Source organism: Bos mutus, chromosome 2, assembly GCF_027580195.1.
Source record: "Bos mutus isolate GX-2022 chromosome 2, NWIPB_WYAK_1.1, whole genome shotgun sequence".
Lineage (NCBI taxonomy): Eukaryota > Metazoa > Chordata > Mammalia > Artiodactyla > Bovidae > Bos > Bos mutus.
Window position 1 is genome coordinate 17,278,944 of NC_091618.1, and position 23,752 is coordinate 17,302,695.

General features: G+C 40.1%; 1 protein-coding gene across 1 annotated transcript in view; it reads right to left on the minus strand.

The window, feature by feature from the left end:
* Window positions 1-23,752, minus strand: part of CAB39 (calcium binding protein 39) — a 102,277-nt gene that overhangs the window by 54,238 nt on the left and 24,287 nt on the right. The window contains exon 2 of the mRNA XM_070385317.1: window positions 2,526-2,681. Coding sequence (XP_070241418.1) covers window positions 2,526-2,639 — 114 coding nt within the window. The 5' untranslated portion in view covers window positions 2,640-2,681. The remainder of the gene's footprint in view (window positions 1-2,525; window positions 2,682-23,752) is intronic.

Consider the following 23,752-nt stretch of genomic DNA (forward strand, 5'->3'; position numbering starts at 1 on the left):
TGGATGTGAGAGTTGGACTGTGAAGAAAGCTGAGTGCCGAAGAACTGATGCTTTTGAACTGTGGTGTTGGAGAAGACTCTTGAGAGGCCCTTGGACTGCAAGATCTAACCAGTCCATCCTAAAGGAGATCAGTCCTGGATGTTAACTGGAAGGACTGATGTTGAAGCTGAAACTCCAATACTTTGGCCACCTGATGCAAAGAGCTGACTCATTTGAAAAGACCCTGATGCTGGGAAAGATTGAGGGCAGGAGGAGAAGGGGATGACAGAGGATGCGATGGTTGGATGGCATCACCAACTCAATGGACCTGAGTTTGGGTAGGCTCCAGGAGTTGGTGAGGGACAGGGAGGCCTGGTATGCCACAGTTCATGCAGTCACAAGGAGTTGGACATGACTGAGAGGCTGGACTGAACTGAACTGAATGGGAAGTACACACAAAGCACCTTCTGCCCCTTCCAGAAGTATGGCTGCTTGTCTTGAAGAAAGTATTTGTATGATAATGCTTGGGCTATGAGCTAAACAGTTTTCTTCATGCAGTATCACTTTTCCTTGAAAGAAAAACTGACAAATTATTCAGGCTTGTATCCTTGGCAGATATTTTTTCAAAATAAACAAAGTGAACCTGTCACCTTAAGAAAAACAACCAACAAATAGTATTTGTTGCCAAACTTGAATTTTGAAACTTGAATACAACACGAGGAAGTTTGACCACTTTCCAAAAGTTTTACTTTTCTGAGATCACAGTAGTGTAATTTTAAAGTGTGAATTTTTGATACTGAATAATGTGTCAACATTTGGAAGATATAAGTCAATGATCCAATGCTTTCTAAATGACCAATGCCTGTAACAAAGTTGTGTATGGATAAAGGACCTCTTCAAAGTAGGGAGTATGAGAAGTTCATTTATACATTTTGAGTCTATTACAACCAAGAAACTATCAACTGGTGAATATTGGTGTGGTATCAGAAACTTCAAAAATCTGAAGGGCTATTAAAATACTCCTCTTTCCCAATTATGCATCTGTATGAGGCCAGATTTTCTTTATATATTTCAACCAAAATAACATAAGAGCCATTTTTAAAAGAAGTTCACTTCATCATATTATTAACAGTTACCTACATATCTTACTAAGGTATACAAGAAATTGTCTACAGACTTTCTATGGAAGATCTAAAGAAAAGCTGAATTATACCAAACTTCACTAACTGTACACTGCTTCCAATGACAGGAAGTTATATAACTAAATAGTCTATAATTACAAATCTTAATCCCATGACTGTGATATTCTTTTCTTTATAAGAATACAGGTAAACCACAGAATCTCAAACTTAAAAAGATGGTAGAAATGATGCAATTTAACTGTCAACTCAAAACAGAAAACAACTTCCTAAAATAAAAGATACGATGGAAAATGTTCCACTCAAGCACTCATCCAATGAATCATCAGGTGTTCAGCCCATGGGGAGACAGGTACCACGGAGGGCAAAGGTGGGCCAGAAATGACACATGGGTCAAAGAGCTCAAAGTCTAGAAAGTAAGACAAAAATATGATGCAAATAAAACCATGTTGAAGATAGCAGCAGTCCGGCTATTTCCAAAGGAGGTGGCCAAATGGTGGCTATTTGTTTTAGTGGGTAAGGATAAGGTCAGGAGAGGGAGTATTCTGGAAAGCCATTTGGGAAAATCAGATGAAGAGGTTGGTTCTGAAAAACAAATGAGGGCTAAGGGAAACTGGTGTGGAGGCAGTGAAACAAGACAAAGAGTACAGCTGGCTGACTGCTATTAACTGCTTTCCATAAACAGAGAGAAGCTGAGATTGGTTGAGCACACTGAATAAGGAAGAAACGGGTTAAAATTCACCGAGAGCCGTACAGGCCAGGTCACAAAGGGTCTCATGTACCATGCGAGAAGGCTGAACTGAAGGGTTAAAGGAGGAGAGATATTTCAGAAAGAGCCCTAAGGAGACTACTGCTACGGTCCACAAGGTCGTGAGAATTTTTGTCAAGTAGGAATGGAAGTCGGGATCAATTCCTAAACCTCTCAGGAAGCAGTAGAGGTTCATGCTATTTCTTGAAAGTTGATGCTTCTTGGTGGGGAGGGGGTGGTGGACAAACTGGGATGAAAGTCACGTTTTAGACTGTGATGACTGGGTAGAAGATACTTGTCAGGGATACAGGAAACACAAAATCAGGAGAGGTTTCTCCCATGGCAGACTACCAGTGGAAACACTGATTTTAGAAATCAGATAAACCACATCAACAACAAAAACCCCAAAAGTTAAAATAAAATTGGAAACCTCAAATGAAAAACTTGAGAAAAAAGTTAGATATGTGTTAGATGGCAGAACAGGTGAAAACATGTGGAATTTAAATAGCACCAGCAAGCGCTACTTAGTCGGACTATATTTTAAAAACCTTAAATAAACACAAACTGAATTTACTGCTTTTTAGAAATCACCTCATAATTTGTCTTACATGTGCTCCTAATCCAAAGATTAAAAATATAAAATAAAGCCAAATACATACCTTTTCTGCCTTTTTGTCAGAAATGTCTTGCTTCTCCAGCACAGCCATGCTCTCCTTCAGGTTCTTCACGATGTCTGCAGGGGACTTGTGAGACTTCCCGAATGGGAACGGCATGGCGGCAGCGACAGGCGCCTCACTGCGCTCCGCCTGCTCCACCTGTGGACACAGCACAAGGTACCAGTGAGGAAAAGGGACGCAGACAGAAGACATGCTTTCTAAACCCTCATCGGAGAAGACAGCCAGGCTTGAGCAAGTTACTTCACATCAGTTTCAAAATCAGTCCTAGGAAATCCACAAATACATGAGAAATGACTGTAGAATTATAGAGCACTTTGTACTTTTCAAAACACCTTTTTAATCCCCTGCTCTCCTAACCCCCATGTGAAGAGGAACATGATGGTGCCGATGCTGGTGGCCTGCTAGTGCTGCCAGGGCCCCTCCTAAGCAACGGAATCCGTCATCTATGGGATCTTTTCAAACAATTCTCCAAGGACATTATATTACTTCCATTTACAGGTAAAGCTGAACGACTTAAAGAAACTGGTTCAAGGTACTAAAGGGTAAAACCAGCTCAGGCTCAGGTTGATCCAAAGTGTCCTTAATCACCACACTATACCTCCAGTTAATAGACACCTCTATCTTACAGTTGAGGAAACTGAGGTAAAAAGTTAGTAAGGGGCTTAGCCAAAAAACAATGGCAACAGGCCCACTCTCTAGGTCTCACCAGATGCGCTTTTTCCAGATTCATGCTGCTTGTTGCTAAGCGTCCCGCAGGCACACCCATCCTCCTCCTCCTCAGTGAGGCCCAAGGGCTCAGGGCTGGAGGAACCTTGGAGAGAGCCTTGGGCACATCTCCCCATCAGATCTGCAAATTCTTTAAGTGATGGTTTCAAGGTGTACTTTTTCTGCCTGGATATGGCTATTCTCTATGAAGGAACTCACTTGATAAATTCTGGGGACAATGAACTTCTGGAAGTTCTTAATTTTTTGTGGGAAGCAAAAGACAACGTTTCAATTACATCAGGCAAAAGGGGGCTATCAACTATTCAAAGAAGTCACCATGAATAAACACAGTTAACAAGATAAACGATGGAAGGAACGAGAACAGGTCAGAAGTTACAATTTCTCTCACTAAATAAACTAAAAGAAGTTACACCCACCCTCGCTAAACAACCTCATATAAGATACCAAAAGATTAACACTTTTGAGAAGAACCTTAAAGATCACTTAGTTCAGTGACTTTCAACCCGGGAGTTCCAAACTCCTATAGTTAACTGCCCCTGGCACCCACTGCCCAGGTGGAGGTAGGTCTCAGACACCCCAACCCTACTTTGTATTTTTTCTGATCAACATAAAATCTCTCTGCACAGCATCATAACACTTCCTTTGACCTTCACCTAAGACTTCACTGAAGAAAGTGTTGGAATGTTTCTTCTCTAAAGTTTGAGATACAGAGAGCTGCATGTCTGTTTACAAATAAACATTTAGGGGGAAAGAACATGTAAATGACTTCTAACAAGAAGCCGACAAACCATGAACAAGTATGTTACTTCTTGACATGGTTTGATATGATCTGTTTTGATCAATCTCTATACCCGAATCAGTCACCTACACAGTTCACCTCTGTCAGCTTGTAAATCTTCTTTTAATCACATTAAAACCACATCTTCTTTAATCAAAGAGAAATGCCCTCAAACACAGGTTCTCAAAATTCAAAGATGCATAAATTTACTTCTAAATATCTTTTCTACAATAAGAAGTTTGGATCAACTACAGGTGAGTTACCCCAGGTGGTGGTTACATTTTCTCTTTGATTACCTGGCAAGATGGGACCCAAATTCTGGATCATTCCTTTCCATTACTTTTTTCTTTTATTTATTTTTAAGAAGGGTAGAGGGCAATGCAGACTGCTTCTCTGTAAACAGTGAATTCACACTCACAATAAATCCTATGAATATATAATCTTCCTATTTGTATTCCACAAATAATAGCAGCGATAAAACAAGTCTATGCTGGGTAAAGCCTGGGAATGTTTAATGGCTATTTTGCAGGAAATATTAGGGTGCTATGCAACAGAGATTATTTTCAGCTCTGGCTCAGTGGTGGAAGAAGTGACTTTCCAGCTACTACACGTGAAATACTGGTCACAGAAGAAAAAACACAGCTGCCGAAGAGAATACATATACAAATTGCTTTTGTGAGGGCAAGGGGAAGCATGCCACAATCATTTCTCTTAATTAATACACCAGGCAGACAAGATTCTGCTGAACATATAAACTAATAAACCATACTTAGAGGAATACAGTCAGTAACACATGGCGGACATTCCTCAGCAAGCTCTAATCCAGTCCCAGTGCTGAAGGTCTTCAGGACATGCTTGTGTTTTCTCTCTGCCCTCCCTCCCCATCTCTCATACACACACTTTAAATATTCTTTTGATTTATTATTTTAAAAATACAGTTAAGTATAATTATTAAGTAAAAGAATAAATAAGAACTATTTAAATAACATTACAAAATGTATAAATAAAAACTTTATCACACAGTTCTTATTTTAAAGCCTAAGTGCAATAATAAAAATCCTTTTATTTCTTTCATTTACACCCTCAAATTCACCAATTCTTATTTAATACAACCAAGATTTGGGGGATCAAAAACAAGGAAATAGTATCCCTTAAAACTTCTGCATTAGAACTTCTTATGGCTAAATTTGCTTTGTATTAAGCTTAATTATCCTTATACTACTGTATGTCACTTGTGATACAACTTTTTAAACAATTAATTGAAAATGTAGAGAAGTTTAAAATTTGTGAATGGCTTCTAAGTCATGACTGAGCAGGCAGACAATACATGTGCCTAGAACATTGCTAAAAGGCTAAGAGAAATACTTCGAGAAATAAAAAGTCTTATAAACACGTTAGCTTAACGTGTTTAGAATTACTGAGTACATATTTTTTGTTACTGACTTTACGATGAGTAAAGAAAATAAAAGCAGCTATTGAGGCAATGTTGTAAGTAACATGGTGAAATTATGGATTTGTCATGGAAGTATTAGTATGTTCATTAAAGATGTGGAGAAAGATTCCAAAACAATTGATCAAAAGAGGCTGTACCTCTAGAGAGCAGGAAAAGTGTGGAGGATTGTTATTTTTCTTACAAACTCTTTCTATAACTATTTGCCTCCTTCAATTTGACATGTATAATTCTGGTAAACACAAAACTGAATTTAAAGAAATCAATGGATATATAAAACTATCCTTAATACATAAAAAGTACTATTAATAAAATAGGAAGGCTGAATGACAGAAAAGTAAGGCTGCCAATTTACTAACCTTACTAATCCACCAAGTCAGACAGAGCCAACAGAACCAGCAGACTTTGACCATGATCTGTATGTAAGAAAACTAAAGTTTCTAAAATATGTAATAGTACACACACGTGCGTGCACACACACACACACACACACAGAGCTAAAAGAAATACGACTAAACTAGATTTCATAAATCACTTAAATTCATTTTAGCAACAAAGAATTATCTGAAATCTACCTGAAGATTTGGAACCAAATACAAACTGAGTTTGAGTCGAGCGTGAGGCTTTAGTTTGCTTGTGCGTCTGTGGTGTATGTGTATGCGCTGTTAGCTCAGTCGTGTCTGACTCTGCAACCCCGTGGACTTTAGCCCTCCAAGCTCCTCTGTCTGTGGGGTTCTCAAAGCAGAAATACTGGAGTGGGTTGCCAGTTCCTTCTCCAGGGGATCTTTCCAACCCAGGGATCAAACCCAGGTCCCCCACACTGCAGGCAGCTTCTTTACCATCTAAGCCACCAGGGAAGCCTAGTCCTTACAAGCAACAGAGGTTAATCCCTTCACAGAACAACTCATGACCTTCCAACAATGCCCAAATGATAGCAAATGCAGCACTGACAATCAACTCTCCAGCCCACTCTGCTTCCTCCCAGGAATGGAGACGGTGCTTTCAAAGGGGCCTGGTCCACCATCAAGCTGAACTATTCACAGGCTTCTGTGTCCGTGAAGGATGTGAAACACCCAGGCACACGTCTCCAAGAGTATGGAGATGCCCAAGCTGAAGTATTGCAGTAGCAATGGTTAAAGGGCTTTCCTTTGTGGCTCAGCCGGTAAAGAATATGCCCGCAATGCAGGAGACCCGGATTTGATCCCTGGGTTGGAAAGATCCCCTGGAGAAGAGGACAACTACCCACTCCAGTATTCTGGCCTGGAGAATTCCTGGAGAGTATAGTCTATAGGGTCACAGAGTCAGACACAACTGAACGACTTACTTCACTTCACTTCTAGATGGTTATAAGACATCCCTCACCTGCCTTGCTCTCACTTCCCCCTTTCTTCCTTTACCATAAGGATTTGAGAGAATTCTAGGGAACAATAACAGCAAGAGTTCCCTGAGTAAGGCCCTTCAATAACTTTTCATTGCCTTTTTGGTAAAATCCAAACTGTCTACCATGGCTTTACCCATCTCCAGTTCACACAGCCCTCTAGCCTCTAATTACGGGAGTCCAGCCACACTGAGGTCCTTTTGGTTCCCTAAATATGCCAACTACCTCTAAGCCAAAGTAACACACTTGAAAATATGGTAAAAAAAATCTTTAAAATCTAGATGGATTTATGTGTTTTCACTGTTTCTCAACTACTGCATATGTTCCAAGTTTTTCTTAAACTATGTTTTGCCTAAGCTATGTTTTAGACATAACCGGAGTTCATGAAGGAAATGGACAAAAATGTATACTGTAGTTGAAAAAATTCATTTAGTTTTTAAATACTCTTTTCCCTGTCTCTTCAAAAAAAAAAAACCCTGGTTCATAATAAATCTCAATAGAATTCCTTGGGCTGAGTCAAAATTACTAATGCCACTGGGAGAAAGCCAGCTACTGTCAGCATTACAGAGGGCTGTGGAGACCCATCTCTGCGTCTCTCAAACTGAGGGTAAGCTTGTTCCTGATGGTAAATTAGTGGGACATGCCCAAATCCCAAAGACGACTCAGAGGGGAAATTTAACATGAAAACTGGGAGGACAGGAGTGGGGAATAATTTAGTATGCCTTTATACTAAAATTAATATTTATAAAATAACATGCTAAATCTGCAAGAAAGGAATTTACACAAACATTTAGCACTTCACACCTCTTAGCTTTCACACATTTGTTTTCCTGTCTTTCCAAATGCCCTTTCTTTCCGCCTTTAATTCAATGACTGATATTTATTCCAACGTTGACGTCCTTCAAGGCTCTATCTTGGCTGTCTTCTTACCCTGTATTCTCTGAGTGATCTCATCTACCCACCTGAAGTCCATCTCCAGCTCCAACCCATCAGCCTACATCTCTAACTGCTGCTCGCTACAGGTGCCCTCCAGGCGCCTCAAATCTCACCCCCAAGTTCTTCTTATTCTTCTAAATTCCCCTTCACAGTGAATGGATCCACTGTTCACCCAATCACAAAACTTTGGTTGTCTGAGCAGACTCTTTCCATTTGTTAACTCTTTCATATAATCAGGAAATTATTAAAGTTCACAACTTTAGTAAATTCAATTTTCTAAATCTCTCTACCCCTAGAGACACCAAGTGGAGACTCTCACTATTCTCCACGAAGGGTTGTAGTTGTCAAAGGGGCCAATATCACCCCTAGGAGATGTCCTGGAAAATCTGGTTGTCAAGATGACTGGGACACTTACTGACCCACTGAAATCACTTTAAAAAGGAGGAGGAGATTGCTTTTTGTGCCACTATTCACAAAAGCATAGCCCTCAGCCAGCTTCTATATCCGTGAGGTAGGGAGAAGAGGGCTAGACTGGGAGTCAGAATAAATGAAGTCTGAACCTATGTTTACCACTGAGAGTTAAAACGTCTAGCTTTGAAAAACTATGCTGTTAAAAGTGCTGCACTCGATATGCCAGCAAATTTGGAAAATTCAGCAGTGGCCACAGGACTGGGAAAGGTCAGTTTTCGTTCCAATCCCAAAGAAAGGCAATGCCAAAGAATGCGCAAACTACTGCACAATTACACTCATTTTACACACTAGCAAAGCAATGCTCAAAATTCTCCAAGCTAGGCTCCAACAGCATGTGAACCAAGAACTTCCAGATGTTTAAGCTGGATTTAGAAAAGGCACAGGGATCAAACTGCCAACATCCGTTGGATCATAGAAAAGGCAAGAAAATTCTAGAAAAACACCTACTTCTGCTTCATTGACTACACTAAAGCCTTTGACTATATGGATCACAACAAACTGTGGAAGATTCTCAAAGAAATGGGATACCAGACCACCTTACCTGCCTCCTGAGAAACCTGTATGCAGGTCAAGAAGCAACAGTTAGAACCAGATGTGGAACAATGGACTGGTTGAAAACTGGGAAAGGAGTATGCCAAGGCTGTTTACTGACACCTTGCTTATTTAACTTATATGCAGAGTACATCATGAGAAATGCTGGGCTGGAAGAAGCACAAGCTGGAATCAAGACTGCCGGGAGAAATATCAATAACCTCAGATACGCAAATGACACCAACCTAATGGCAGAAAGCAAAGAGGAACTAAAGAGCCTCTTGATGAAGGTGAAAGAGGAGAGTGAAAAGGCTGGCTTAAAACTCAATATTCAAAAAACTAAGATCATGGCATCCATTCCCATTACTTCATGGCAAATAGATGGGGAAACAATGGAAACAGTGACAGACTTTATTTTCTTGGGCTCCAAAATCACTGTGGGTTGTGTGACTCCTGCCACAAGATTCAAAGATGCTTGCTCCTTGGAAGAGAAGCTATGACAAACCTAGACAGCATATTAAAAAGCAAAGTCATCACTTTGCTGACAAAGGTCTGTCTAGTCAAAGCTATGGTTTTTTCAGTAGTCATGTATGGGTGTGAGAGTTGGACCATAAAGAAGAGTGAGCGCCGAAGGATTGCTGCTTTCACACTGTGGTGCCAGGGAAGACTCTTCGAAGTCTCTTGGACTGCAAGATCAAACCAGTCACTCCTAAAGGAAACCAATCCTGAATATTCATTGGAAGGACTGATGCTGAAGCTGAAGCTCTAATATTCTGGCCACCTGATGTGAAGAACTGACTCACTGGAAAAGACCCTGATGCTGGGAACAATTGAAGGCAGGAGGAGAAGGGGGTGACAGAGGACTAGATGGTTGGATAGCGTCACTGACTTAATGGACATGAGTTTGAGCAAACTCTGGGAGACGGTGACGGACAGGGAAGCCTGGCATGCTTCAGTCCATAGGTTGCAAAGAGCAGGACACGACTGAGCGACTAAACGACAAGTTCTCAGAAGAGCATCCGCATGTGGTAAAATCTGAATAAATAGTAGAAAAAGATAGTTCTGTGGGTTTTTTTCCTTCTAACATCTGATTCATGGCTACAATTTTCAGAGCCAAAATGGGTTTAAAAAAAAGGTGTCCACACAGACTATACAGCAATGCAAAATGAGTGATTTTCTCCTTTTTAAAACTGCATCTAAAAGTTCTGATTTCGTTTTTGGAAAGATAGGCTATATGCTCTTCTAAGCTGCAAATAAGATGCAATGATTCAGCAGCTTCATTAAAATAACCCGTGACTAGCTTAAAGAAGCAGTAGCTTAAAGAAGGTTAAATTAACCTCTGGTTAATTAAAAAAGCTGCCATTCACATAGCTCATCATCAGATATGTAAAACCAAAATTAATTGTTCAAGAGCACACAAGAAGACTTGCGAAGTGTTCTTTGCAATTAATATATTGCATTGGCCAATAAGGTTGTTAGGGTTTTTTAATAACAGCGACAGGGAAACCCAAATGAACTTTTTAGCCAAACTAATATCTTGATCAGACTTTCAGGGGCCAATGATGTGCAACACTGGATACTATTCAGGAAGCAAACTGACATTTTTTACAGCTTAGCGAGTAAACCAGGTGGTTATCATGGTGGTAACAGTAGCAGTATTTAAAATAATATAGGATCTCTTCTATAGCACAACACTTCACAGTTCACAAAGCCCTATCACTTCTCTGTTTAATCCTTCCCATTTCCCTGAGAATAAAATCCACACTCCTGACTGCAGCCTGCAAGGCTCCTTGTGATTTACTCTTCTCTGTCCTCATCTCTTACCTTCTAGGCTTCTGCCACAGTGTCTGGCTTGACACTCCTGGCCAGGCCCAAGAACATTTTCCATGTTGTTCATGGAGAGCTCTTAGCGCAGATCATCATGGCTCTCTTCCTCATTTTACCCACAGGGCCCTCCTGACCAAGCCTTCCCGCAGAGGGCTTCTCCCCTACTCTCACCTCCTTACCCTGCTTCACTGCTCTTCCAGTACTTGTCACCGTTACCTGAGATATATTAATAGAGACAGGAGCAGCAGGAGCAGATAAAATAAGTCCCACAAAGAGTGCTCTGCTGATTCCTCTCATTCACTGTTTTATACCTGAACCCTAGAACATACCTGTAGAAAATATGTAGAAGGACCAAACTATTTCTTTTGATTCTCAAGGAAAGAGCAGAAACACTTTTTGATTCTTCACTCCTAAGAGAAGTTATTTTTTTTCTGTTCTAAATGAGTAAACTAAGGCACAAAAATATTGAATAATCTGTTCAAACACCATGAAGCTATTAATACTTAGTAAAGTGCAAGGGGTAAGACTTCTAAGGACTCCAACTTTGCACCAGGTACTAGTTCAGTGTCTCTCGTATGATAATGAATATGTCCATTGTGTATCAGTAGACTTAAAAATGCTTCTCCAGTAAACCTGTTTCTCTAAGATTTATGTCCCAAGATGGCAGATGAATCATTACTTAAAGACAGGTGAAAAAGAGAAAAACTCCCAGGAAATGTAACTGAACACTGTGAAATCATTTAAAAACCAATGCTCTGGGGCTTGTGGGCTCAGTGGTAAAGAATCCAACTACCGATATAGGAGACACAGGTTAGATCCTTGATCCGTGAGGATCCCACATGCTGCAGAGCAACTGAGCCCATGAACCACAACTAGTGAGCCTGTGCTCAGAGCCCCAAAGCTGCGCAACTGAGCCCATGTGCCACAACTACTAAAGCCCGTGCTCTACAACGAGAAGGCACCGTAATGAGAAGCCCATGCACCACAACTGGAGAGGGGCCCCGCTGCTCGCCACAACGAGAGAAGAGCAATAAAGACCCAGCACAGGCATAAGTAAATACAATTAACAAAAAAAACTCTGAAGATTTCTACTGACCTGAAAAAAATGCCCACAATCCCTTTTAACTGAAAACACTTTAGATAGAAAGGTACATACACATATTTATATGCCCCATATGTACATATATATGTATACGTATATAAAATAAACCCGTGTGTTCTATATATGCAAACACATATGCTGACTAAGAAAAAAATCAAAGGTTAACAACGGGCAATGAGAATGTGTACTGTATATTGTTTTTCTTAAGGACAAATATTTATAATGTACATGTGATACTTTTTCCTGATTATAGAAGTGTTATTTAAAAAATTCGCAGGAGGGCCTAGAGGAGCTATCCCACATTGAAGGTCAGGAAGGGCGGTGGTGAGGAGATACCCCTCGTCCAAACTAAGGAGCAATGGCTGCACTTTGGTGGAGCAGCCGTGAAGAGATACCCCACGCCCAAGGTAAGAGAAACCCAAGTAAGATGGTAGGTGTTGCAAGAGGGCATCAGAGGGCAAACACACTGAAACCATACTCACAGAAAACTAGTCAATCTAATCACACTAGGACCACAGCCTTGTCTAACTCAATGAAACTAAGCCATGCCCGTGGGGCAGCCCAAGACGGGCAGGTCATGGTGGAGAGATTTGACAGAATGTGGTCCACTGGAGAAGGGAATGGAAAACCACTTCAGTATTCTTGCCTTGAGAACCCCATGAACAGTATGAAAAGGCAAAATGATAGGATACTGAAAGAGAAACTCCCCAGGTCGGTAGGTGCCCAATATGCTACTGGAGATCAGTGGAGAAATAACTCCAGAAAGAATGAAGGGATGGAACCAAAGCAAAAACAATACTCAGCTGTGGATGTGACTGGTGATAGAAGCAAGGTCCAATGCTGTAAAGAGCAATACTGTATAGGAACCTGGAATGTCAGGTCCATGAATCAAGGCAAATTGGAAGTGGTCAAACAAGAGATGGCAAGAGTGAATGTCGACATTCTAGGAATCAGCAAACTGAAATGGACTGGAATGGGTGAATTTAACTCAGATGACCATTATATCTACTACTGCAGGCAGGAATCCCTCAGAAAAAATGGAGTGACCATCATGGTCAACAAAAGAGTCTGAAATGCAGTACTTGGATGCAATCTCAAAAACGACAGAATGATTTCTGTTCGTTTCCAAGGCAAACCATTCAATATCACAGTAATCCAAGCCTATGCCCCAACCAGTAACGCTGAAGAAGCTGAAGTTGAACGGTTCTATGAAGACCTACAAAACCTTTTAGAACTAACACCCAAAAAAGATGTCCTTTTCATTATAGGGGACTGAAATGCAAAAGTAGGAAGTCAAGAAACACCTGGAGTAACAGGCAAATTTGGCCTTGGAATACGGAATGAAGCAGGGCAAAGACTAATAGAGTTTTGCCAAGAAAATGCACTGGTCATAACAAACACCCTCTTCCAACAACACAAGAGAAGACTCTATACATGGACATCAGCAGATGGTCAACACCAAAATCAGATTGATTATATTCTTTGCAGCCAAAAATGGAGAAGCTCTATACAGTCAGCAAAAACAAGACCAGGAGCTGACTGTGGCTCAGATCATGAACTCCTTATTGCCAAATTCGAACTTAAATTGAAGAAAGTAGGGAAAACCACTAGACCATTCAGGTATGACCTAAATCAAATCCCTGATGATTATACCGTGGAAGTGAGAAATAGATTTAAGGGCCTAGATCTGATAGATAGAGTGCCTGATGAACTATGGAATGAGGTTCGTGACATTGTGCAGGAGACAGGGATCAAGACCATTCCCATAGGAAAGAAATGCAAAAAAGCAAAATGGCTGTCTGGGGAGGCCTTACAAATAGCTGTGAAAAGAAGAGAAGCAAAAAGCAAAGGAGAAAAGGAAAGATATAAACATCTGAATGCAGAGTTCCAAAGAATAGCAAGAAGAGATAAGAAAGCCTTCTTCAGCGATCAATGCAAAGAAATAGAGGAAAACAACAGAATGGGAAAGACTAGGGATCTCTTCAAGAAAATCAGAGATACCAAAGGAACATTTCATGCAAAGATGGGCTCAATAAACGACAGAAATGGTATGGACCTAATAGAAGTAGAAGATATTAAGAAGAGATGGCAAGAATACACAGAAGAACTGTACAAAAAAGAGCTTCATGACCCAGATAATCACGATGGTGTGATCACTGACCTAGAGCCAGACATCCTGGAATGTGAAGTCAAGTGGGCCTTAGAAAGCATCACTACGAACAAAGCTAGTGGAGGTGATGGAATTCCAGTGGAGCTATTTGAAATCCTGAAAGATGATGCTGTGAAAGTGCTGCACTCAATATGCCAGCAAATTTGGAAAACTCAGCAGTGGCCACAGGACTGGAAAAGGTCAGTGTTCACTCCAATCCCAAAGAAAGGCAATGCCAAAGAATGCTCAAACTACCGCACAATTGCACTCATCTCACACGCTAGTAAAGTAATGCTCAAAATTCTCCAAGCCAGGCTTCAGCAATATGTGAACTGTGAACTTCCTGATGTTCAAGCTGGTTTTAGAAAAGGCAGAGGAACCAGAGATCAAATTGCCAACATCCGCTGGATCATGGAAAAAGCAAGAGAGTTCCAGAAAAACATCTATTTCTACTTTATTGACTATGCCAAAGCCTTTGACTGTGTGGGTCACAATAAACTGTGGAAAATTGTGAAAGAGATGGGAATACCAGATCACCTGATCTGCCTCCTGAGAAATTTGTATGCAGGTCAGGAAGCAACAGTTAGAACTGGACATGGAACAACAGACTGGTTCCAAATAGGAAAAGGAATACGTCAAGGCTGTATATTGTCACCCTGTTTATTTAACTTATATGCAGAGTACATCATGAGAAACGCTGGACTGGAAGAAACACAAGCTGGAATCAAGATTGCAGGGAGAAATATCAATAACCTCAGATATGCAGATGACACCACCTTTATGGCAGAAAGTGAAGAGGAACTCAAAAGCCCTTGATGAAAGTGAAAGTGGAGAGTGAAAAAGTTGGCTTAAAGCTCAACATTCAGAAAACGAAGATCATGGCATCCGGTCCCACCACTTCATGGGAAATAGATGGGGAAACAGTGGAAACAGGCTTTATTTTTCTGGGCTCCAAAATCACTACAGATGGTGACTGCAGCCATGAAATTAAAAGAAGCTTACTCCTTGGAAGTAAAGTTATGACCAACCTAGACAGCATATTCAAAAGCAGAGACATTACTTTGCCAACAAAGGTTCGTCTAGTCAAGGCTATGGTTTTTCCATGGTCATATATGGATGTGAGAGTTGGACTGTGAAGAAGGCTGAGCGCCGAAGAATTGATGCTTTTGAACTGTGGTGTTGGAGAAGACTCTTGAGAGTCCCTTGGACTGCAAGGAGATCCAACCAGTCCATTCTGAAAGAGATCAGCCCTGGGATTTCTTTGGAAGGAATGATGCTAAAGCTGAAACTCCAGTACTTTGGCCACCTCATGGGAAAAGTTGACTCATTGGAAAAGACTCTGATGCTGGGAGGGATTGGTGGCAGGAGGAGAAGGGGACGACAGAGGATGAGATGGCTGGATGGCATCACTGACTCAATGGACTTGAGTCTGAGTGAACTCCGGGAGTCGGTGAGGGACAGGGAGGCCTGGCGTGCTGCGATTCATGGGGTCGCAAAGAGTCGGACACGACTGAGAGACTGATCTGATCTGATTTAAAAAAGTAGTATAAGATCATTCCCAGGTAAAGGAACCAGGGCCCCGTGAAGGAGCTGGAAAATATATAAGATGATAATGGGACATGCTACCTCAGAAAGCAAAGATGGGTGATGTCATGCCAAAAAAGACACAGGACCCAATGTGAAAGGTTCCCACAGGCACGTGTGTGCATGTGTGTGTGTATGTGCGTGTGCACTCAGTTGTGTCTGACTCTAACTGTATGGACTGTAGCTGCCAGGTTCCTCTGTCTGTGGGATTTTCCAAACAAGAATAGTGGAGTGGGTTGCCATTTCCTATTCCAGGGGACCTTCTAAACCTAGAGACTGAACCTGCATCTCTTGCATCTCCTGCACTGGCACGCAGATTCTTACTGTGCCCGCTGAGAAGCCCTCCCACAAGCCTAAGATAATACAACTCGGGCATAAAAAATTTACTGCAATGAACTGACATGAAAATTAAAATTTGCATATATAATATATAAATTATATATTTTACAGTAGTATAAGTAAACTATACCATAGTTAATATAAAAGATTAAAACTCATGAAGATTATAATATCAAAAAAGAAAATTCATTGGTCACATTAAAGTCTGTGAGAACAATAACTCAATACCCACAAAATTGGTAAATAAGAGAATGGCACTTTTATCCTGTCTTTTCTGTATAGCCTGCATTTGAGAGTAACCAAATAGTTGAAACGGGAAGAATCTTCTTTATGGAAGATTCACATAGTTAATAAATGTAGAAAGAAAAATAGAAAATTAACATTGTGCAATTTTGATGAAATATGGGATATAGGCAACAATTATCAATGGCCATTAAAATTAAAGGTGAAAGGATGATCGAGAACTTCATAGCAGGTATACTGGAGCTGATAACTTAGAACACTGATCTATCAGTGTTTTTAAAATAAGAAAATCAGGCTTCAATGTGACTAGGAAAATCAAACATCAGTGTGACTCATGGTAGGATGTACAGGAAGTACAAAGCTCTATCTATAAAAATATTTACCTCCTTTCCCTCACTTAAAAAATCAACTGAATCTAATCAAGTTCCTAGAACTATCAGTCTATAGGAAACACAGGGGATGAAGGAACAAGTTAAACAACATAATAAGGAAGCACTAAGTCAAACCCAGAACCAGGGCCACTCAACAAGACAAATTTGGGTTTCTGCAGCAAATCAAAAAGCATTAGCAGATGGGGGACAGGAAAGGCAGTGGCAAATGTTTAATAAAAGAAACTCACTAGACAGAGTCAAATACATGGATCTTCTCTGGCGCCTGATTCAAATAAACCAACTATACAAAAGATATATGGGCAAATCAGAAAAATTATATACTAGGTAGGATAATTAACAAATTACTGCTAATTTTGTTATGTATTATAATATAGTATGTAAAAATATCCTTATCAATTAGACATATGTACTGAAATATGGGTGATTTGGGATTTGATTTAAAATACTGTAGTACACTCTTCCTTAAGAGTAAGGTGGAGGGAATAGATCAGACAAGGCTAAAATATTAATAACTGCTGTTGTGGCTAGAACTTGACTATACTACAGTATCTGTATATACTTGAACATTTTCGTAATTTTTAAAAATTAGAAATTGGGAAAATTTTTTATTCTGAAGAATTATGTTTCCTATAATTGACATGCCTATTGTGCTTTGCTTTTTTCCCATTTGCCTAAATTGTCAAATTTATGTGCAAATGCAAAATGATCACCTTAAACCATAAGAACAACTCCTTCTTCTCTCTGGACTCACAGCTCTTACTTAACAGTTCCAATGCATACGTGTTGTCATTCTGTCCACTACAAATTCAATAAATAAACTTACCTGTTGATGGCACATAAAAAGAAAAAAAATGTCTACCGAAGAAACAGGTGCTCAGGCAATGCCTTCAACAGTTGACTTACAGTGACCCTCCCTGAAATTCATAGACAACTGCAGCAATGCCAGCATGAGTAGCTCTTTGGGAATGCCCCCACCTTCTCCACTTGTCCCAAATCCTGTCCATCTTTAACTCCACTTTTAAATAACAGCTCCTCCATGAAGACCCCCACAGTAAAAGTAATCTTTCTCCTCACACTCCTGAGGTTTCAAAATGTTGATTATAGTGTGCTTTTAAAATTAACATATGTATAACCCTCAACAAGTCAGGAAGTCCCCAAACCCAATGTGGCAGAACTGAATACTAGCCAGCTTGTTGCACGCTCATGACATTTGGCATGCTACTTTGTGTAAGACTCCAGATACACGTTTTGACTGGAACCCAAAAAACAGTTCTGAAAGTAAAAGGCCACAGAAAGGACTTGATACATAAGCAAGCAGGAGTTAACTAGAAAGTTTTAATCTGAAACCCAGGCAGTACAGGGCCAGGTGCCACCACCTGGCTTGTTGTGGAGGTTCTTGGAGGGTGAGCACGAAATCCAGGAAACCACCTACAATCTAGATGTTACTATGTACAAAGTTGGACCCACACCTGCTCGCTTAAGTTTCCTAATACATATGTGCTGCCACTTGTATGTTGTTTGTGCCATGAAGAGCAACATGGCACAATTCTAACTAAAGTGTAATGTCCACATGTAATTAACCAAGATGGAACACTGAAAAGGTGGATCTGGGTTCCCAAGACTGAGGCATGATTTGTAGAACCATCCTGTTTGGGATCTTCACAACATTTTTGCATTGATTTTTTTTAAATTAATGTTAAATTAGAATGTACTTAACCAACTGACCACTTGAACATTATATGGTGATGTGTATTCTCTAAATTCAAGGTCTATGAACATCTTCTATCCATGAAACTACCCCTTCCCACTTTTCCCAATTCCTATGGTAAGGTAAATACATCCTGTACATCATTGTGGTTGTTGAGTCACCAAAATGCCCAACTCTTTGTGACCCCATGGACTGCAGCATGTCAAGATTCCCTTGTCCTTCAGGATCTCCCTGAGTTTGCTCAAATTGATGTCCACTGAGTCAGTGATGCTTGCTACCCAACCATCTCATCTTCTGCTGTGCTTCTCTCCCTTTGCCTCCAATCTTTCCCAGCATGAAGGTCTTTCCCAGCTAGTACATCTTTCAGTTCAGTTCAGTTGCTCAGTCATATCCAACTCTTTGTGACCCCATGAATCGCAGCACGCCAGGCCTCCCTGTCCATCACCAACTCCCAGAGTTCACCCAAACTCATGTGCATTGGGTTGGTGATGCCATCCAGCCATCTCATCCTTTGTCATCCCCTTCTCCTGTCCCCAATCCCTCCCACCGTCAGGGTCTTTTCCAGTGAGTCAACTCTTCACACGAGGTGGCCAAAGTACTGCAGTTTCAGCTTTAGCATCATTCCTTCCAAAGAAATCCCAGGGCTAATCTCCTTCAGAATGGACTGGTTGGATCTCCCTGCAGTCCAAGGGACTCTCAAGAGTCTTCTCCAGCACCACAGTTCAAAAGCATCAATTCTTTGGCACTCAGCCTTCTTCACAGTCCAACTCTCACATCCATACATGACCATGGAAAAACCATAGCCTTGACTAGACGGACCTTTGTTGGCAAAGTAATGTCTCTGCTTTTGAATATGCTATCTAGGTTGGTTATAATTTTCCTTCCAAGGAGTAAGCGTCTTTTAATTTCATGGCTGCAGTCACCATCTGCAGTGATTTTGGAGCCCCAAAAATAAAGTCTACAACTGTTTCCACTGTTTGCCCATCTATTTCCCAGGAAGTGATGGGACCAACTTAGTTTTCTGAATGTTGAGCTTTAAGCCAACTTTTTCACTCTCCACTTTCACTTTCATCAAGAGGCTTTTGAGTTCCTCTTCACTTTCTGCCATAAGGGTGGTGTCATCTGCATATCTGAGGTTACTGATATTTCTCCCAGCAATCTTGATTCCAGCTTGTGCTTCTTCCAGCCCTGCATTTCTCATGATGTACTCTGCATATAAGTTAAATAAACAGGGTGACAACATACAGCCTTGACGTATTCCTTTTCCTATTTGGAACCAGTCTGTTGTTCCATGTCCAGTTCTAATTATTGCTTCCTGACCTGCATATAGGTTTCTCAAGAGGCAGGTCAGGTGGTCTGGTATTTCCATCTCTTTCAGAATTTTCCACAGTTTATTGTGATCCACACAGTCAAAGGCTTTGGCACAGTCAATAAAGTAGAAATAGATGTTTTTCTGAAACTCTCTTGCTTTTTTGATGATCCAGAGGATGTTGGCAATTTGATCTCTGGTTCCTCTGCCTTTTCTAAAACCAGCTTGAACATCTGGAAGTTCACGGTTCACGTATTGCTGAAGCCTAGCTTGGAGAATTTTGAGCATTACTTTACTAGCGTGTGAGATGAGTGCAATTGTGTGGTAGTGTGAGCATTCTTTGGCATTGCCTTTCTTTGGGATTGGAATGAACACTGACCCTTTCCAGTCCTGTGGCCACTGCTGAGTTTTCCAAATTTGCTGGTATATTGAGTGCAGCACTTCCACAGCATCATCTTTCAGTATTTAAAATAGCTCCACTGGAATTCCATCACCTCCACTAGCTTTGTTCGTAGTGGTGCTTTCTAAGGCCCACTTGACTTCACATTCCAGGATATCTGGCTCTAGGTGAGTGATCATACCATCATGATTATCTGGGTCATGAAGATCTTTTTTGTACAGTTCTTCTGTGTATTCTTGCCACCTCTTCTTAATATCTTTTGCCTTTGTTAGGTCCATACCATTTCTGTCCTTTACCAAGCCCATCTTTGCGTGAAATGTTCCCCTGGTATCTCTAATTTTCTTGAAGAGATCTCTAGTCTTTCCCTTTCTGTTGTTTTCCTCTATTTTTTTGCACTGATCGCTGAGGAAGGCTTTCTTATCTCTCCTTGCTATTCTTGGAACTCTGCACTCAGATGCTTGTATCTTTCCTTTTCTCCTTTGCTTTTCGCTTCTCTTCTTTTCACAGCTACTTGTAAGGCCTCCTCAGTCATTTTGCTTTTTTGCATTTCCTTTCCATGGGGATGGTCTTGATCCCTGTCTTCTGTACAATGTAATGAACCTCCATCCATAGTCAGCAGGTACTCTATCAGATCTAGGCCCTTAAATCTATTTCTCACTTCCACTGTATAATCATCAGGGATTTGATTTAGGGCATACCTGAATGGTCCAGTGGTTTTCCCTACTTTCTTCAATTTCAGTCTGAATTTGGCAATAAGGAGTTCATGATCTGAGCTACAGTCAGCTCCTGGTCTTGTTTTTGCTGAGTGCGTAGAGCTTCTCCATCTTTGGCTGCAAAAAATATAATCAATCGGATTTCGGTGTTGACCATCTGGTGATGTCCATGTGTAGAGTCTTCTCTTGTGTTGTTCGAAGAGGGTGTTTGCTAAGACCAGTGTGTTCTCTTGGCAAAACTCTATTAGCCTTTGCCTTGCTTCATTCCGTATCCCAAGGCCAAATTTGCCTGTTACTCCAGGTGTTTCTTGACTTCCTACTTTTGCATTCCAGTCCTCTATATTGAAAAGGACATCTTTTTTGGGTGTTAGTTCTAAAAGGTCTTGTAGGTCTTCATAGAACCTTTCAACTTCAGCTTCTTCAGTGTTACTGGTTGGGGCATAGGCTTGGATCACCGTGATTGAATGGTTTGCCTTAGAAACGAACAGAGATCATTCTGTCGTTTTTGAGATTGCATCCAAGTACCGCATTTCGGACTCTTTTGTTGACCATGATGGCCACTCCATTTCTTCTAATGGATTCCTGCCCACAGTAGTAGATATAATGGTCATCTGAGTTAAATTCACCCATTCCAGTCCATTTTAGTTTGCTGATTCCTAAAATGTCGACATTCACTCTTGCCATTTCCTGTTTGACCACTTCCAATTTGCCTTGATTCATGGACCTGACATTCCAAGTTCCTATGCAATATTGCTCTTTATAGCATCGGACCTTGCTTCTATCATCAGTCACATCCACAACTGGGTATTGTTTTTGCTTTGGCTCCATCCCTTCATTCTTTCTGGAGTTATTTCTCCACTGATCTCCAGTAGCATACTGGGCACCTACCGACCTGGGGAATTCCTCTTTCAGCATCCTATCATTCTGCCTTTTCATACTGTTCATGGGGTTCTCAAGGCAAGAATACTGAAGTGGTTTGCCATTCCCTTCTCCGGTGGACCACATTCTGTCACACCTCTCCACCATGACCCGTCCGTCTTGGGTGACCCCACACGGCATGGCTTAGTTTCATTGAGTTAGACAAGGCTGTGCTTAGGCTCATATAAAAGACCAGCCCTGAGATCCCATGGTGAGTATGTCCATCAGAATTCAAGGTAAGTCTCTTATCTTCAAATTCTCTTGTATTTATTTGTCCTGTCATCTTATACACAGATCAACTATTACAAAAATGTACAACATAAAAGTATGACTTAATTATGAAAAAGTAACCAAAAATAAACATTCACTAATAATACTTTTTAAAAAAAATACTCATTTTTAAATTCTGATCAAATAAACAAAGAGCAATTTCTAAAACTATTATGAGTTAAATATGAAAAAGATACCTTTGACTGTTCCCTCCCTCCCTCAAAAAAATCCACCAAAATATCAAAAAACAAAAATTGGCCCATACCTCTGTTCCATATGCTTTAGAAAGGATTTTTATTGCTCATCATTGACAACCCAAGCTTCTTTTCTATTAAATATCAGGAATGCATTGCATAGGGAACTACTTTTTACTTCTAATCAAGTCTAGTTCCAAATATGGGTATAGGTCTGAGTGACTATGAGTTCTCTAGCTTGTGGAAGTACAGGAAGTATTCACCGCAGGAACTGGGGAAAGCAGGAAGGGGTGGTTTCATGGACAGAAAGTGTTCACAGACCTTGGATTTAGAGAATACACATCACGACATAATGTCAAAGTGATGAGTCGATTAAGTTCAGACTAATTAAAACTCTGTTAGGCACACACTTAATGTTTTTTAAAAGAGAGACTGTTGGAGACTTTTAATCTCTTTCACATTTTCAGAATTTAGAGGTATAGGTTAGGGTAGACTATTCTTGGTGGAACATTCTCCATGACCCCAACTGCATATGTCATATGAACCATTAATTCAATTTTTTGGGGGGTAATCAAAAGTAGTAAATAATCATTATAGGTAAATCAATCTTTAATAATATTCCCACAAGTTTAAATTTCTAGAAAAAATTTCTATTTCAAATTCACACTTTTTGTTATGAACGAATTACAGAACAAGAACTTAATGAAATAGACTTAGTAAATGTGCTGTCAGAAATAATTTCACTTTTGTGTTCTAAGATAGGCTTTTTGTTAATCCTTGAAAGTTTCTTTTACTCACACTATGAGTGTCAAATTATGAATGTTTATGAAATATGCTCTAATGATAACATTCATTATTTCAACAACAAATCAAAAGACATCTTCTTATAGGAGAGATCTTTGCTTCAAACAAAGCAATTTTCAGAGAAAAGTAATTTTACAAGGATTTTTAAAAGCATCACCAAAAAAAAAAAAAAAAATCTGTGTATTAGTTTTACAAATAGGAACCTCATAGTTAAACCTCAAACACTTTTTGAGAGAACCATACGACTAGTGTCAAGTTTTACTGTGGTAATCTCAGTGAACCATGCAGTCATTATGGATTTTCAAGACTAAAATTATGATAATTAAGTACAATAGAATACTTCAAGCTGCCTTAAATCCTCTCTGGAATAAGGTGGGGCATGGATGAACAATCACTTAAACAGTTCTAGAATTCACTTAAACATATGGTTGCAAGTATTTTAGTCAAACTGTAATTAGCTAAATAATTCTTAAGCGCTAAGACAGTATCATGTTTCAGAGCTCTCTGACTTTTCTTGTAACTTTAAATTACATTAAAAATAGACATACATGCATACACACCTAACTTGAATCTTACCTCTGCAGAAAAGTTTGCTCTATACATATCTGATTTTTGCTTCGGTTGAATACTAGCCCGATAACAGTTTTCAAACATCTTTTGTTGTTAAATGAAAGGTAGTTTGCTCACTAAAATAAGTGCCATGAATGAGACTACACTTACACATGTTTGATCTGGGTCCTTCTATTTTCAAATTTCTGTATGAGCACAGCTTAGCAAAATGTATAATATTTTATATCAATAATTCCACACAAAATATACTTTTAACAATGTCTTTTAAATTCATTATAAAAGTAAACATATACTTTCTTCATAGCTGAACCTGTTGGACCAACACAGCTCTCTTCTGAGTCAGCAGGGGTCACTGCAGCATTTCTCCAAAGGACAGGCTGTTCTGTAACTCTTTCAGCAAAAATACTAGGTCATAGG